This window comes from Galleria mellonella, unplaced genomic scaffold (assembly GCF_026898425.1).
Source record: "Galleria mellonella isolate WM207_F2 unplaced genomic scaffold, CSIRO_AGI_GalMel_v1 utg28, whole genome shotgun sequence".
Classification (NCBI taxonomy): Eukaryota; Metazoa; Arthropoda; class Insecta; order Lepidoptera; family Pyralidae; genus Galleria; species Galleria mellonella.
In genome coordinates this window covers 3,933,770-3,952,979 of record NW_026442064.1, presented here as the reverse complement: position 1 = coordinate 3,952,979, position 19,210 = coordinate 3,933,770, and the positions used below count along the sequence as shown (strand labels likewise).

Genomic DNA, 19,210 nt, shown 5'->3' with positions numbered 1-19,210 from the left:
GGCGACAGTTACCACTTTCCATCAGTGGGCCCTCAGCTTATTTTTCATACTAAGTTACATTAAAAAAAATCTTTCACCTATAGAAAACTACATTATCAGCGAGTAAAATAGGTTTTATTTTATTTTCAAAGAAATCGTGCGAAGCCAGAGGGAGTCGTTAGTCATCGTCAATATCATACCAGCCGTTTACTCTCTACTGTTGAACATAAGCCTCCCATTTAGTGGATTTCGCCAGTAGTTGCCACGCTTGGCAGGCCGATTAGCAACCACCGTTAGGCTTTAGATATGTATTAAAAGAGACGCTGCTGACCATTCCTCGCATCCCATCAAGGATTGCAACCTACCGTTGTAATTGTTTTTTTTTTTCAACCAACTCCAAAAAAAAGATTTTCAATTGAATACAAACATAAAAAAAAATACTTTTAATGTAATGTAAAAAATACTTTTTAACGAAATTATATTACCTCATAATTTCGTTAGTTATAAATCTATTTGGAAAATTGTTCTTCTATCTGAATATCAAAATCGGTTCAGTTGTTTAATTTTGAAGTCATTTTTGTTTTGTGGCCCGCTTTTTTAAATTATTCTACGTGTACATAATCTTCTATAACCTTTTTAAGAAAAGTTTGAAATTACATTTTATTTCTCTCGAGTCATATATTCTTTTATTTTTCTAAATAAACTGTCAAATCTTAAAATCATTAAACTAAATTTCTTATGTAGGTAATAAATTTATTTATTTTAACATTTATTATACAAATAGCTAGGTATTATTATTTATTTATAGTATATGTATTTATGTAATATTTCATTATATATTTTAATTTATCATTTAACTGTATATTTGTTTATGTATTCTAAATATTAATAGTTGTAGCATTTCAGCTGCCCGTTAACGACATGCTTTCTAACTGTATCGGGTTGACTGGAAGAGATCTCTGTCACAGATAAATACACCCTTGCTCACAACATTTATAAATGTATTGACTATGTAATTTACAAGCGTAATAAAGAATATATATTTATATATATATATATATATATATATATATATATATATATATATATATATATATATATATATATATATATATATATATATATATATATATCGTATAACTATACCAGTTATGGTATAGTTATACGAAAAGGGCTTATAACACACTGCGTGTGCAATACAATAACGCATTCCGAGCGATGCTCAACTTGCCATGGCGGTGTAGTGCGTCTGGCATGTTTGCAGAGAACAGGGTTAATGATTTTTTTGCTATTTTACGTAATTATAAGGCAAAATTTCATGACAGATTAATGACAACAAGTAATAATATTGTAAAGACTGTATTTCTCACAGCATACCTGACGACAAGAGATTTTATAACGAAATAATTTAAATTGGTATTTTATAATTGTTGTATATTTTAAAAATAATAATAACAATTTATTTAATTAATAATATAAAAATGTTAACTATGGGTATATACCTGAAAATAAAGAGATTTATTATTATTATTATATCAATATTTATTGAGCGATTTTTTACCGAAATAAGTTCTAAACTTTTCCTATTCGATTAGCATGAACCAGTGATACTGATCAGTGATTTATTAGGATAGTGGAAACAGTAGCGGTCAAAATCGCTCTTGTTAAAATATCTTAGTCAGATTTACGACAGATCGATGATATTTTAATGAACCCGTATGATTATGGGATAATGCAATAAAACAACGGGTGCCCCGTGAGACTGTGGTGGCGTATGTTTATAGTGTACTGCTGGTTGAAATAACAATAAGATATATGTTAGGTTGTTCATAAAAAAAATTAATTTTATAGCTTAAAAATTGGAACAAAAAAAATCAAAGCAATTATGAAGTGTGATTTTTTTTTGTGATAGATTAAAATAAACATTATTATTTATTATTTCAGCCGTTAACTGTCCACTGTTGAACATAAGTCTTCCCCATAAGGGGAATTTTGCCAGTAGCTGTCATGTTTGGCAGGCGGGTTGGCAACCGCAGTTAGGCTTTTAGAGATGTTTTAAGAGGGACGCTGCTGCCCATCCCTCGCCCGCCCTCAAGGAAGGGGGGAACATAAACATAGTATTTGATATTACGAGTAGATAATATATCATATTTTGAAAAAAAAAAAACAGATAGCCAAGACGTTGCCAAACTTCAATAAGACTAAGATATATATCGTCATAGTCGTAGAATACTGACGGATCTTTATATGTAATATTCGTCAGATCCGTCAGTATTCTACGACTATGACGATATATACCTACACTTTTTTTTTACTTTAAGACCGGATTTAATATATAAAAAAGTACTAACATACATGGCCGGATCTCCACTATACTGCCGGTGGCGGTTCGCTCTCTCTATAGTAACTCAGTACAAATAGTTCGATATTGATCGGAACGGGACCGGATTTTAGTGTGAATATACACAATGGCGTCGATTCTGAGGCGCCGTTTCCCTAAACTTATTTCTAAAATTGAAATTTCAATTTGATATCACCGCGTATTCTTTGTAGCATAGATAAAGGACAGTAGCTGCCGATTGCTTCTTTGCTACTTACTGAGCATAGACGTAGTATATGTACTCATATCCTAGAATATTAGGTACATATTCGCAAACAATATAAAAAAAATTAGTACATCAATCTCTGAGATAGTTATAATTGATCAGAATTTCAGATGGAGGGAAAGAGATTGTTAGTAGAGATTTAACAACTTCGTTGCTAGCAATACACCCTACCAGGTCGACCTCCACGCGATTCCCCCTGGAAACCATATTGGTTAATTCTTGTTCAATTGGTCACTATGGGCCGACTGACCTGCCATCATCCTTACCTGTCACCCTTCACTGGTGCCCCGTCAGCGTATACCGATAGCGCAGGCGGGATTACCATTCCATCTTCACCTTTAAAAAAAAGTAATCCCGATGAATTACTATAAATAAGGAATATTAATTGAAAATGATACAGTAAAATAAATAAATAGGAAGTGTAGAAGAAATTGTATAATTAATTAAAAAACCACAGGTAGTATAATTTCAATATATTAAATCATTTCATTGTATAAATATGTACTATGTAAGTACTACATAACTAATCTATAAACTAAATATATGTATAAAACCTCTAGACTTCATGTGGCAAAGTAAATGCAGAAAGAGGCAAATCAATGGATGCTATTACGAAGAAGAAAAATGCTTTTGTTCTTCTCCTTAATATTGAATCACGTGTTAAATTTTAAAATGTTTAAATAAGCCATTCAGAATTTACATTTTAACATAAAAAAAGGTAATACGCGGTAATATAATGTAAAGAAATTGTATTAATGTTTGGTAATCTTGTTGCAATTTTTACTTCTTAATTGATGAACAGTCCCGAGGTTTTATACGTCCTGGATTAAACACTACCTTATACTAACAGGTATTTTATTTATAATTGATTAATATTACTAATAAATCTCACTAATAAGGAAGATGTATTAAATCATATATATCACTCAGTGTGTCATTAGCTGATATTTCGAAATATCAGATGTTTGCCGCGTCATGTAACTTTGATAAAGAAAACAAAAAATAATGTTTAACCACCAACCAAGTATTTGAAAAAAGATATTCTATTCAAGACATAGATCAAGGACAGTACCAGAGATGTTGGACTTGTCCAATATCTCTGGTACCTGCAGAATGTTTGTAAAATTTAAAAAGCGAAACAGAATAAGTTAAAATTTAAATATCGAATCATACAGTTTTTAAGAAAGTTTCTTTAACATCTCTTACACCATTTTGTTAATATCTTTTTGAAAAGAACTGGTAGTTTGATTTTAATGTTTAAATTAAGTTCCGGATTAATTTATTTTATAGATCTATGGGGAGGTAGTAATTAGATTAAAATGTCTAATATACAATCCTACTAAGTAAAATAACTGTACATATTGATTAATTCAAATTTTATAATGTATAGTAAGTATTGTAAATGTATTGATAATTAATTATGATTATTTACAATATTTGAACTTATCGAAGTTTAGTATCTACTGACTACCTATATTACATGGAGTCATGATATCATTATTTTTATCATACTGGCTGCGTGTGAATTTTAAAAGACTGACGTTTACGTTTAGCTTTTCCACTTTTATGTCATGTAACTTTATTATTGCAGTAGGACGACCTCCACTAGATGGAGCGATAACGACAAACGCATTAAAGAGAGTCAATGACTCGAGGATGTTTTTTGGCAGTCAGTGGGAGTGACTTATGTTCAGCAGTGAACAGAACAGAACTGGTGTGATGATGATGAACTTTATTAACACTAAGTTTAATTGTAAGAAACTGTAGTTTCTAAATATGAGTATAAATATACATATTCTTGGCGTTAAATTAATATTTGTAATGACTTTAGTATTTTAGTTAATCAATCATTCTATACATATATACTCAATCAAATTGTAATTAGACAATGTCTGTACACGGGAGTTATTTAAAAATAAATATTAATGAGGGGTCTTAATAAGAGCTATAGAAGACAAAACATATTTATGGAAATCGAAACTGTCTGTCTGTTTATAATTTTTTTTTTTTTGCTTTTTTTATTGTATGTTTTCCGATATGTTGTAAAATCTACTGCACAAAACTGGACGCGAATTTCACAGTTGTATTCCTAAACGTGTATTTTAAAAACTGATGTATGTATTTATCTCTATACGTAAACTAACAGTGGTATATTTTATTGTATAAATTTCTTCGAGGGGTACTTTTCGTTTTTGTATTTAAGAAATAAAGTTATTCAGAGAAGAAAATTTATATTAATGGAAACCATTTACAATGTTTTAATTTGTAATAGATTAATATATTTGGCACGTTTCAGGGATACAGTGATTTATAAATTACAGTGCAGACAACTTTGAATTGTAGAAAGATACTAATAGAGTTTATTTCAATTTAACTTAATGAAAATGTAACCAAGTTTGCTAAAATCTTCACATAAAATAATCACTAAATAAAATTAATACAAATCCAAGAATTTCAATTTATTTCAGTTCAATTTATTGGACATTAACAGTTTTATGATCGGGTCGAATCGAATGTTCGTTTGTTTACATTTTCATTAAGTTCTATTGAAATAGACTATATTTATAATCGAATAATAATTTATCATATTTAAGTACTAATTGGGTCAGATAGCGATCTCTGGTGTCAAGATATTCTAAACAACCTTCTTGGCGTGCTGTAAGAAGGGGTTTTATGTATATAATAAAGCGGTAAGTTGTATAAAAGGAAGGTAGCCCGGATACACTCGACACTAAAGGACGCTCTTTTCAATTAGGACTATTCTTATTAAGCAGGTAGTAAAATGTTCGGAAAATTTATAATTGTAAATAAACATACGGATTTATTTAAAAAATACATATTATAATGTAAAAAAAGAAGAAGATAAAATTTTGATGAAATTATTAAAAGGGAATCATCGAAATCAGTTCAAAACATACTTAAAAGATAACTAATGTAACATATGTACTAAAAATTATAAAGATATTTATTTATTATGTTATTACGATAGTTCATTATATTATTACGTATTAGTAACACGTTACCTACATATGTCTCACTTATAAAATTTCGTTATTTTAAAGTAAATATCTAAATTGCATAGTAATTCTTATAATAATTATACAATGTGCAACTACTACAACACACGTCTGTGGGCGTCGTTTACAACAGCGGTGGCCTAGAAAGTCTTTACAATAGAGGGCGCCACCCCCGCCCTGATTAGTAAAGTGTAAAGAGGTTAAATATAACCAGGGTTGTCACCACTAAAATTTGGCAACCACGACAAGACGCGTGCAGACCTAGGATTTTAGAGCCCAGAACTCGGAGATATAAACAGGTTTTTTAAACATAGTGTAATAAAGAAACAGTTGAAAATATCATAAATCATCTTTTTATTTATTTTTACTTTTTTTACTTTAAATTTTAAACCCGGGGACTAGCCCCGCACGGACGGTCCCCGGATGCCCTCTAAACTAGGCCAAATCCGGGAACGCACGGACGAATGGCAACCCTAGATATAACAAGACGAAATACAGTGTAATTCATATTATTAGCGAGTATCATTCCCAAGGCAAATCAAATCGATTACTACCTAATACAACTTATATTACAAACGGGAATGTTTGTAAATTTGTTTTCAAGTTTATAAATATATATCGATGACTGAACGGAAATGAATGAAATTAGAATTTAAATGGTCACGTACAGTGCGGTTTCAGAAGAGTTTCCTCCCGCGAAGGCTTAGGCTGTGAAATGATCTTCCTACTGAGGTTTTCTCTATAGATTACAGTATTAGATTCTTCAAGAAGGATCTATTAAGACTTTATGAGTCAGCAGCACACGTGACACCCCTAGTTCTGCAGGCGACTATAGTTCATAGATAACGACCGTTTACTATTAGAGGAGCAGTTGACTTTGCTACCTTTGCGGTATAAAAAAAAAAAAAACAAAAGAATCATATCTTGGATTTAATATAGTTTGTATCTTAACTGGCTTTGACCTAAGTTTTTATAAGCGTAATCTATATAGCTAGTTTATATGAGTAATTACGTATTTATTGGGTCATGTTTTGTGTTGCATAATTACTTTCGCTTGGACTTAATTGTTTACAGTATCGTATATTCTAGAATGTAAGTAAATAGGTTAATATTTATTCACTACGATCTATATTTTTTTTTCTTACATTAAAATGGACTAGTATCACTTTATTTACAAAATACTTAAATATCTGTGGAATGTAGAATGTTTGATAGTAATGTTTCCTTCCAGTATGTATCCTACTCTTGTATTACGTACATCTAATATTTACATAATATAGTGATATATTTAATAAAGTCCCATTATATTAATAACGTTCATAACTATTGCTTCTAATACCGTCTTTACTTATATTATCATGGCAATATTGCAGTTATTGCTATTTTTCAAAAGCAATTTAAAAATGTTCAATGTTTCCGGCTGATTATTTAAAAAGTGTTTTACTAATAAAATTTAAATATTAAACATATAATATATTACATGAAAATTTACTATTAGAAACTGTACACTTATTTCTTATTTTGCTCGGAATTTTTCAAATATATTTGACAGCAAAATTCGAGTTTACAGAGACAGCATTATATTGCGTAATTCATGTTTTACCTCAACACAAAGCACTTTTTAAATACTCAAGAAAAACATTGAAAAATGTTCAATTGTTTTTTTTTTTAATAGACAAGTAATTGCCACATTGCAATACATCGCTATGAACGCTATTAATTTACATATTTTTTTAATAAAACTCATTGGAGACGATTCTGAGGCGTCACCTATCTTCAAAATTAAAATTTCAATTGTTTTATTTATTTATTTCTTATTGCATTCCATAATATAATTAGTACATAACATTTCAATTATGGACCCTGTTGGGCATAGCAAGTAGGAGAGAGGAGGACACACACACACAACACTTTTTTCACTTTCGAAATAGTCTAAGGATCTGTTACAATATTATCTAGTCATTGAAATTGTATCACGATAGGTACGTATTTTCTTATTATTATTATTCATTATTTAAGTATTGGTGTGTATCTATTCATATCGTAATTGTTATTAGTATTATATAGTTATTTAATATATTCTGTAATTTATAATTATTTATATTCATATTGTAAAATTAATTAATAAATAGTTTAATAATAAAATTGGATAACACAGCGATGTCTTTATTCTAAATATCAATATGAACTCAATGTCTAATACATTTAAGCCAAAGTTATTAGTATAGCATAGTACATAACAGTAATTTTATAAAACAATAGGTTAAGAGATAGGTTGGGAGAATAAGCGCCTCCGAATTGACTCCAATATTCGGGTAAAATGACTTTAAAACCTGGAGTGTTAAAAGCAGCATCGTTCGAAACGATGTTCAATGTGTCAAGATTCCTGGGCATTTAATATTTCCATGTTGCATAAAAAATCTGACACTCATTACCACCACCGACCATCAAAATACGAACTCTGCAATAACCTTCGATTTCATGAGCTCCGTGATTAATTATTGAGGACTGCATTGTTCCTCGTCGTTTGTTTGTCAGTACATTTCATTGAAGCCCATCGGATGCGGGAGTGGAGTGTGTACCCTCATGTCTTCGATGGGCTGGTGTTGCTCCATCAACATCGTCGTGGGGACCACGTTGGGTGGCACAGAACCTGGTAGGATGGAGCCGTTACCAGAATGACCAGGGTTGCTGTTGGATTCCTGCCGCATAATGTTCCTTCGCCATTTCGCGCGAGCGTTTTGGAACCACACCTAGAAACAATTATCAGTCATAAACTAATCACATTTTATTATTATATATAATGTAATATTATACATAATGTAACATGTAAAAAGTCTTGCTTGCGAATTCCTCAGCACCCATACAAAGTCCAATATAATAGCATTTGTCATTATAAATATTACAATGACCTTTAATAAGTACTAATTTTATAGAATGCTCAACAAGTCCCATATGGTCTAGTGGCTAGGATACCTGGCTTTCACCCAGGAGGCTCGGGTTCGATTCCCGGTATGGGAAATCCTATTATTAAATTATTATTTCTTTTAGATATATTTAATATTATTTTTTACAAAAAAAAAGTCACTTTTTGCCGCATTGCCACAGGTTTCTAATATAAACCGCAATATTGACATAAAGTCCTACAATTATAGATATAAGTTTATATTAAACTAGCGACCCGTCTCGACTTCGCACGGGTGGACATTTTTACAACATTTTAAAAAGTGGTTATTGTGACGTAACGATAATAGTTGGGCATATAGTATCGCAAAGTTTTTTTATAGTTATTGATATTTTCTTCAATATTGTAGAACATACTTTTGTTCTATCACCAATAGTTTCCGCAGCGCACGCGACGAAAGATATTTTATAGCATTTTTTTACACCTTGAGTTACGTTACTAAACTTTTAGTAAGGACCCCTAATCTTTTCTAGCAATAAATATAGCCTATGTTCTAATGGTGAAAGAATTTTTGAAATCGGCGAAGTAGTTTATGAGTTTATTCATTACAAACATACATACACACAAAAATACAAATCTTTCCTCTTTATAATATTAGTGTAGATAACATAAATGATATTATATTAACGAATTATAACGAAGTTTAAATACATTACACATAACATACAAATATATATAAAATAATACAATACATTATATACATGAAATAAAATAAAAAAATTTAAACTAGGATATCATTTATTTACAGAGTTTTGTCTATGAATAATATATAATTATTGTTACTATTAAAATCTACTTACTTAAATTAAAAAAATTGTCCCTTAAGCAACATTAAAAGTAAACCTTTTATTATAATATAGATAAATAAATATTGATGAATGTGGAAGAAGCGAAAGAGGTTTGTTTGAATCGAAGCATTTGGCATTCCATTGTTTCTGCCTACCATAATCGGAGACAGGCGTGACAGATATGTATGTATGTATGTATGTATAAATAAATATAAATATATGAAGTTAGCCTTTTCCACCACATTATATAGTTCAAAAAAGTTTAAATGAATAAGTACACCAAACCGACCTGCAACACGCGTTTGGAGAGACCCGTTTTTTGAGCCAGTTGTTTGAGATCCTTGGCGTCCGGGTTCTGATTGATGGCGAAGTAGGACTTCATGGTTCTGAGCTGATGGTGCTTGAAGCTGGTACGCATACGTTTGGTCCTCTGTGTATGACTGGACACGCTGCCTGGTGACGCCACTGATGAATCATACGCTAGAGATTCCATTGACGATGATAAATCGCCCCGGTGAAGTATCTCTGAAATAAGGATAGTTGGTTATCCAATTGCAAGGATGGGATATTAATGAACTCTTTTGATTTCCGGTTTATAACAGATATTACTTTTTTTTATAATAGTAAAGAGTTATATTCTGATAAGAAAATATGCAAAAAAAGTCACTAACAATTCCGCGCTTCTTAAAACCATGCCTTTTTTACTTTATCCGAGCAGTAAGTGTTTTATATTATTCTCAATTTCGTGTATAATATAATATAGTATATGTCATATATGTAAGTATATTTGTTATTAATATCTATTTATTCGTTTATATATGTAATTTTAGTATGTATTTATATAAATAATTACTGATAAATAAATAAATAAATAATTACCGCATTCTGACACTTCCCTGTGGTTGACTGGGAGAGAATGCTTTTAGCATTAAGTCCGCCATTTACACGTATTTGTACTAATAAATAAATAAAAAGATAAATAAATAAATACCTATAATACCAGGCCAAAAGTCTGAAGCCTTAGATTATACCTATATAGATAGAATCTCGAGTCTTAAAACTAGGTCAACTTATTGTCAGCTAATTGCCAAATACGCATATATTGCAACATTAAAACCAATATTTATATATAATTATTTAGTAAATAAAATGAGTTTTTTACGCATTAAAAGATGCAAAAATTATAAAACAAAATAAATATAGAAGTTATAATGGAATCACTCAACTATTTATCACGCAAAATTGTATGAAAAAATTGACCCGCTTTTCTCAGAACATTTGTACGGCGGCACTCTATCTATATAATCTAAGTCGGAAACCTAGAACAACTAAGAAATAACATTTTTTGAGCTATTTAACTTGTCACTAGGACCGTAGTTGAAATCTCAAATATTTTTTTCATATTTTTTCACATATAACGATATATAGATAAAGTATAATACTGAAAGTAATCCCCACAATCTATGGTCAAAACAGAACGGAAACCGAGAAACCGATCCCCAATCCGTCTACGTAACCGTGACAACCGCATCTAGAAATTACTATAACGCCACCGGAAGCTGAGATTACAGCGGATAAACAAACTTATTCGGTGCGGTAAAAACTGACCAGCGAGATTTAATGGTCAAAGACAAAAGCACAGGTGACATCACACGCTGAAGTCTATGTGACGTCATGTCATAGGATATTTGTTGTTTGTTTAAGATAAAGAAACAGTATAACAAAATTTATATATATGTATATATTTTTTTAAATTTATTTAACACTTTTTACACACAAAATTTATATACATCCTTAAACAATAATTTAATTGTAAACTTTAGTTGCTATTATTATAAATGTAATTGAAAGAAACAAAAAAATAAATAATACCATTAAAAATTACAGCAACGTTGTCATTAACAAAGGTCAGATGTAAACAATATAAAAATAAATTAAAATTAAAAACAAAATTTAAGAAAATAAAACTTCTAATTCTTTATTAAAAAAAAGAAATAAATAAAAACTTTTAAAGAAAAATCTCTAATAACTAACCAAAACCCTAATTACACAGTGTCACCATACTCTTACTTATATATATAAGACCTACTCTTATATGATGTCGTTGGTCGTGTTTTTTTTTTTTTTTTTACAACACAGGGGGCAAACGAGCATGCGGCTCACCTGATGGTAAGTGACTACCGCCGCCCATGGTCACCCACAACACCTACGGCATTACAGGTGTGCTGCCGGCCTTTTAAAAAGGAATATGCTCTTTTCTTGAAGGTTATGTTGTCGTATCGGTTCGGAAATACTGCTGCTGGAAGTTGATTCCAAAGAGTGGTTGTGCGTGGGAGAAAGTGCCTTGAAAAACGCACGGTGGAGGACCGCCACTCGTCCAGATGGTTGGGATGAAATTTTAGTTTATGGCGGGTTGTACGATGGTGAAAATCTGCAGCAGGTATCAATCCGAACAATTCTTCAGAGCACTCCCCATGATAAATTCGGTAGAAGATGCACAGAGATGCAACATCTCTACGCAGCCTCAGTGGGTCGAGCCGGACAGTAAGACGCCGATCGTCAACAATTCGAGCTGCCCGACTTTGAATGCGGTCTAACGGAAGGAGTTGGTACTGTGGCGCTCCTGCCCACATTCGTGTATGTGAATGTGTATGACTGTTCTTGAGTTTACTACATATTATACTTCATCATTTCACCCGTTTTGCCCGTTATTGTCATGCTTGACAGGCGGATTGGCAACCGCAGTTAGGCTTGCTACCCATTCCTCTACCATTATGTTCCTTTACTCGCCTCTTACGACACCTACAGGAAATTATAAGTGTAAAATTAGATAGATAATTAGTTATAATCCATATAAGTCAACAATGAATAGGAACACAAATTTGTTATGTTGGAAAGCGCTTTCTCGTCACAATTACCTCAGAATCATTTGTCAAAGTTTGTCGTATTATTAGAGTGACATTGATCGTTAAGTGTTATTATAATTTGAACAAGAAATTATTATACTTATATAGATTAATAATTATGATACATAAAATGATAATTATATGTTACAGTATACCCTGTTGTCTATGGTACTGTACGAGTACATGCCTACAGGTGACGGTTACCACTTTCCACCAGGTAGACCGTCAACTAGTTTGAAATTCTAAGTTGCATAAATAAAAAGTGGAATCGAAGTTAAAAAGACAAATTTATTTATGAAAATATAATCGAATCTGGATTATCTTATTTATTGAAGTAGATTATCTAAACTAATATTATAAAAAGTAAACATTTGATTATTTTTAATTTCTAATGAATAAACAAAAAAAAAAGCACTTAAAAATTCAATCATCTATAGGAAGCTATATTATCAGCGAATAGCATAGACTATATTTTAATTTAAAAAAAAAACATAAAAACCTATCTATTCACCTGCGTGAAGACGGGGCGGGTCACTAATAAAATCTTTTTTAATACTATAATTGTTAATATATTCTTTAGTTAAAAATTTCATTTAAAATCCATAAATTTTATGTTAATCATTCGAAAAACAGAGCCATTTTGCAAATCCCTCATTTTTTAGCCGACTCAAAATAAATATGAGAAGCTGAACTAAGATAACTTCCGGACGCCGGACGCCGGACGCTGCGGTCTCGGAGACGCGACTGGTGGTTGCGGCGAACGATACTTTCGCTAATAGGGAGGAAGTCCATCAGTTCCGAGCACTGGGTGCTATTCAACTGAGACTTTATAACGATTTTAAAACTCTAATGGCCACCATAATGTTTGTCTACTGACGAGAGCGCTTTCCGGAAGCTTCAAACTAAATAAACATATAACTAGACATGCAAATGATTGCTACTTTTAATCTATTATCATTTGGTGAAATTATTTTTCATCAACGGTATATTTTTATTAACGGCATAGAATAGGCCACCCCTTCCTTTCCCGTAGGTGTCTTGAGAGATGACCAAGGAAGGGTGAGGGATGGGCAGCAGGGTTCCTCTTTAAATCTCTCTAAAGCCTAGCGATTGCCAACCCGTCCGTCTGGCAACTACTGGCAAAACCCCTCAAGGAGAAAGTTTATGTTCAGCGGTGGACAGTTAAAAGCTGATATGATGATGATGATGATTATCACAGTGATATCATTTCTAATTATACAAGCAGTTATTTTATGGAAAATTTTGCAACACAGATGGTATCAGCTACTTAGATTTCAAGACAAACTTATGGAAGTAAACGTGAATATCGTCGTAATGCAAATCTTTGTGTATCACTTGGTAAACGTTTTGCTCTTAGAAATGGACAGAAAGTGGCCATACGATATAGAGTTGCTTCCAATATTATTTACGCTACACATTAGTAAACAGACTACGTACATATTAGTAGTAAAATTGTTGATATTTAGTAAGACAAGGTTCCTGTTAAGATAGCAGGATTTGCAATATTTGTTTACCATCCAATCCACTATTACACATTCTAATATAATATTAGCTCACTCATGTATACACTATGTTTCTCCTTTGAAAAGCACACTCTGTAATCCTCTGTAATCCTGAAGAGATAAGGACTTCTACGAACATCATATAATTCCTGTCTTTAATGGCATAAATGATATAATTCTTACTAATACTAATTGGAACTAAAAGCAAACTTTTATAAACAACATAGTTGGGCAAGTACATGAAATTAGGTTTGTAAGTAAAGCTTAAAGCATGTAAAAACAAAATTATATTTCAATGTAACAAATTAATACAAAAAAGGTGAGAATTATATATGATACGATACGATATGATATATTGTAATATAATTTTTAAGCGAAAACATTGTAATGATATAGATACACACAAATCAACTGGCAATCTCCCCGTTTAGAATGCCTTTAAAAAAAATTACAGTCAAAGGGTTTTCGCTCACGAAGAAACAAATTTCTTCATAATTCAACCAGAAGCACAGTAAGTTGTGTCTATGGGCAAACTTTCTCTTTATGTTACCCTCATCAGTTCAAAGTTTTAAGGACGATGTGAAACAAACAAGAAACTTGGAGTAGGTATATTTTAATCCTAATATAATAAAACATCTAAAATCGCCCGCAGTAACGTACACAAAGTTGAACAAGCACACAGCTTGCATAATGGAATATTATGGCTATGGGCAAAATCATCCATCAACTGCGTATTTCTCATGGTTTTATAATTACATGGATGTTTTTCAAGGTCTTTTCCGGTTCTATTCTGGTTCTATTCCTAATTTCTCATAAAACTAAAGTCGTCAACTATGGGATTTGTTTATGTAACGATTTTTCCTTTAAATTTATAGAATTAATATTTATTGCGTAAGTATCATCACACAGTAACAACAGCAACAGAGCATGTTACCCATTATTTTCTCTTTACAAAATATATTCATAAAACATGACATTGTTAGCTATGATACGTATTTCTTTATAGTAAATTGGTACCTAATACCGTATGTGGCCCCTCCCTCTTGCATGGATGTCAAAACAAATAATAACATGATAAATGTACAGATAATTTGACATGTTTTTTATCATGATATAGCGTAATGGGCTCCCATGTTATAAGTCAGTGAGCATAAATTTATTTCTCGCCCCAAAAACAAGCGAGTGGTTTCTCTTTCCTGTGCCTCACACCTTGCGGTACTAAAAAAAAAATATATTATCTATGACTATCGCTTAGACACCTATGGTCTTGGTACCTACTAACACCAACATAACTAAACTAATATTAACTTTTGCCCGTTACTTCGTGCGCATAGATTTTAGAACGAATGAAATATACCATTTTTAGATAGCGGATCAAGATACAACATAAATACATCAATTATTATGTTAGATTGTTGGTAACACTTTCTTTAATCTACTGTTTTTAGAAACAATTAATAATTAATCTGAGTATTATGTTATATTTAATAATGTACTACTAGGTTTTTATAAACTTTTAACAATGACACGAATAAAAATACACGCGCCAATAATATGGTAAATACATCTAGTTCAGCATCGGAAAAAGCAGTCAGCTAGAAAAATCAAAATGTAACAGTACTAAATTAAAAAAGCAACGAATGTGATGAAAAATGTCGATATGGAGTTACTACGAAGTTCACCCACGCAATAAGTTATAATTATTAAATTTATAATTAAATAGATGTTTCGAGTAATTTAAAAGCCGAGGGTCCAATAGGTGGCCAGTGTTAATTATTTTTTATTGTTTTTTTTTTTATCACTGTATGGGACCGCAGAGTTCTAAATGTTCCGTTTAGGGGGGTTTATACAGTTAATTAATAACTAGACCCTTGGCGGTATTCCGGGAATTTCACAGTTCGCGGATTCGATTCCGGTCGAATGAGATATTATTTCTTTTTCTGCTATGTTATCTTAATCAGCTGATGTAATTTATTACAGCTGCCTTATAACTGACACACTCGATCTAATTTTTAGACTATGGCCGAATGAATGGACGTTATTTTGTTACAGTCTATAGTTTGTATCAATTTCCCGCGCAATTAAATTCGAAAATTCATTTCGTAGCAGCATTTTGATAAAAATGGCCGTGTTAGCTGTTCATACCAAATAACTATATTTGGATTAATTAAAGAAAAACAACAGATTTTAATTTCCTTTGTAAGTAAATGTATTTAGTCCTCAAATCTGTTTATACTCGTATGTGATATATTAATGCAACTTATAAAATCAAGCTTGCTGAACGCTAACTCATTGGAAAGTGATAATTGTCATATAAATACTTAAAGAACATCATAGAAATCACAGTATATACTGCGACGCCCACGCCTTAATTGTTGCCATTCATAAGAACTAAAATAAAATTTGTATGCTTTTATGAAAGAAAACTAAATTAATATTTATTATTATTATTATTATAGACGAACAGCAACTTTCCTCGTCCACTGTCCCTAAACAAGTGTAATAAAACTGCCAACTTTGGATCTACCGTCATTTAATGTTTCATTTTTATAGGCAGAATTAACATGTTACCAGCTTACATTAAATTTTTTCTCTTAAAAATCCAGTAATAAAGCATACTGGCTGTAAACGCTTCGATATTAACGATTGGTAATAAAAAAATAAAGAAGCTATGCGAGAGTACGTGTTTTATTGCGTAGGTAGGCGCCGTGTTGTTATGGCGTGAAACACGAACGTAAGCGACTAACAAAACTTTCAAATGTCCCTGTCACAATATTAACAATCGTAGACTTTTTAAAAAGTATACGAAATTTTCAACTAAATACGAACTCAATGTCTACTATCGCAACATGCAATTACTTATTGCAAATACTTATTACTTGAGTACGAAATCTAAAATATCTAAAATAAAATAAAATAAAATATCTCAGACAAGTCTGAGAGATTTACGAGTAAGCGGTAAAAATTCTTCTCCTATGTTTTGTATCTATTTGCATGGTAATTAAAATAAAGATAAAAATAAATTAAATAAAGAAAACACAATTAATATAATCTTGCTTATTTAAATTATATCAAGATGATATTTGTAAATAGTAAATAGGAAAAAAAATGTTAAAGGGGTCTTAGATGTTGAAACAATAATTGTTATTAACCGACTTGAAAAATTTGGAAATTATCTTGTTAATATTTTAAATTTAACATGATACGTGCAAATTTCTTGTCGTAGTTTTTTTTTTTTTAATTATTACTGTTATTTTGATAATTCCATCCGTATTTTTTGAATTGTATTATAAATATATTGTATTGTGTAGAATAATATAAAATTGTGTACAAAAATAAACAATTTTCAACTTATACGGTCGTATTCATTAATAATATATTTCATTTATTGTGATTTAAAAAAAAATAAGTTCGCCTTTTACGACACTAGACTCTCAGACACTTGACACTTAACACACAGACACTAGACACTCAGACACTAGACGCTCAGACACACAGACACTAGACACTCAGTAACAGTCTCGAGACACTCAGACACTAGAAACACTGACACTAGACACTCAGACACTAGATTCACAGACACTTGACACTCAGACACACAGACACCCAGACACTACACTCTCAGACACTTGACACACAGACACTAGGTCTTTTATGTCACATTTCATGTCTGTCTGATTCTGAGCTAATATAATAATTATTCAGAGTAATCGATTGTCGATAAATTTATAAAAATAATACGATATGAATATGTCGCAGCGCTTATGAATTGAACACTAAAGGTCAAAAAAAATTTGGTAGACCTTGTAAAGTGATATGGATGTGAAATGCTAGCTGGATAGATACTGCCATCAACTGTGTACAGACACAACAAGTGAGGGGGCGACTTCTTGGTAGTACTTTAAATCAGTCGGTATGATATGGTTATGTTATACCCTCACATCGGGATGTCTAAAAAAGCTACTTTCGAAATTCATAATTGGATTCTTTGTAAAATATTTTAAATGTGAAAGTGATTTCGTTTACTACTTCTTGGCTCCAATCGATCAATCGATCATTATGAAATTAGGTATACACTTAATATTGAAATAGTGAGGTACATAACCACGTATCCTGGTTACGCGGATGATGTCGCGAGTAGAAGCTTGTAAGTCATATTTTTAATCCACATATTGAGAGTCTTCTATAAGCATCTATAAAATAATGCTTCTGATGTGAATTGTAATTGGTAAATGATAAAAAATATGCTTTTCGGAATATGGGAATATTTTTTTAGCGAGCCTTTGATTGTCGTTTTTGTCAATATATATATATATATATATATATATATATATATATATATATATATATATATATATAATATATAAATATAGAATGAAATAGAATTAAAGAAGCTGTAGTGTAAAATATTGCTGATTACATTAGATAATATTCTCCCTTTAAAGTTAATTTATTAGTACAACTAATGTTATGCACAGAACTTGTCCTTAAAATGCAGAGCGTAGTATTCTCCAATTTTCATTAAACTCTGTCCCTACTCCCTCTACTTCCTTTTTTATAATGGGTGAAAATGAAACAGTGACCCCGCCTGCGCTATTATTATACACTGGAGGGATACAAGTGAAGGTTGACAAATGAGGATGAAGCAGATCAGTTAGTTCATCGTGACGAATTTAATAATAATAATAATTATTATTATTAACCACAGTGGTTTCCAGAGGCATTGAAATCGATCTATTGCTAGCAATATATACCCTATATTGCTAGCAATAGGGATAATAATAGTAAATTCCATTAACAACAATTCTTTCTTTTTGGGAATATTTCTTGTATTTCAAGACGACATATTATTTTTAAACTCAAAAATGCTAATAACATTATAGGAGCAATTTAAGGAATATTATTTTGTGTCGATAATATCTAATAATACGCGATATTTTAAACGCGCGCGATATTAAAAAATATTGGTCAAACGAAGTCATAAATAAATGAATGAATTTTATTGCAAAAATGTGGTACAATAAGGTCATATGGTAGTATTATAATGGTTTCACACATTATGTCATTACGTAACAGTCATTGCATAAGTTATGACAAAATATTTTTTTAATATGTAATAATATAATAAAATAACATGTCAAATTTTTAAACGCTCATTGTACAGATATATTAATAATTGCAATATACACCTATCCCCCGATTTACACGGTACTTGTTTTACACGTTTTCGCTTTTACACGGTTTTCCAAATAAGTTTTTTTTTTTGTTTTTATCGCACTCTACTAAATGCTACTGTGTTTGAACACGTGCGCTGTGTACACATCTCACGGGGAATCCCGAGCTCATGTGCTGACTTGCTGCACATGCACACTGTGCCTGTATTTCTTCGCATAAAATTAAAGTTTTATCTACGGAAAATTGTATTT

At 31.2% G+C, this 19,210-nt stretch overlaps 1 protein-coding gene and 1 non-coding gene across 2 annotated transcripts in view; one reads left to right on the top strand and one right to left on the bottom strand.

The window, feature by feature from the left end:
• Nucleotides 1-7,512: 7,512 nt before the first annotated feature.
• Nucleotides 7,513-19,210, bottom strand: part of LOC113516971 (LIM/homeobox protein Lhx9-like) — a 55,552-nt gene continuing 43,854 nt past the window's right edge. The window contains exons 6-7 of the mRNA XM_052895502.1: nt 9,645-9,880; nt 7,513-8,355 (exon numbers count right to left, since the gene is read on the bottom strand). Of these exons, the coding sequence (XP_052751462.1) occupies nt 8,137-8,355; nt 9,645-9,880 (455 nt within the window). The 3' untranslated portion in view covers nt 7,513-8,136. The remainder of the gene's footprint in view (nt 8,356-9,644; nt 9,881-19,210) is intronic.
• Trnae-uuc (transfer RNA glutamic acid (anticodon UUC)) lies at nt 8,552-8,623 on the top strand. Its single transcript has one exon. It is a non-coding gene; the product is annotated as a tRNA-Glu (tRNA).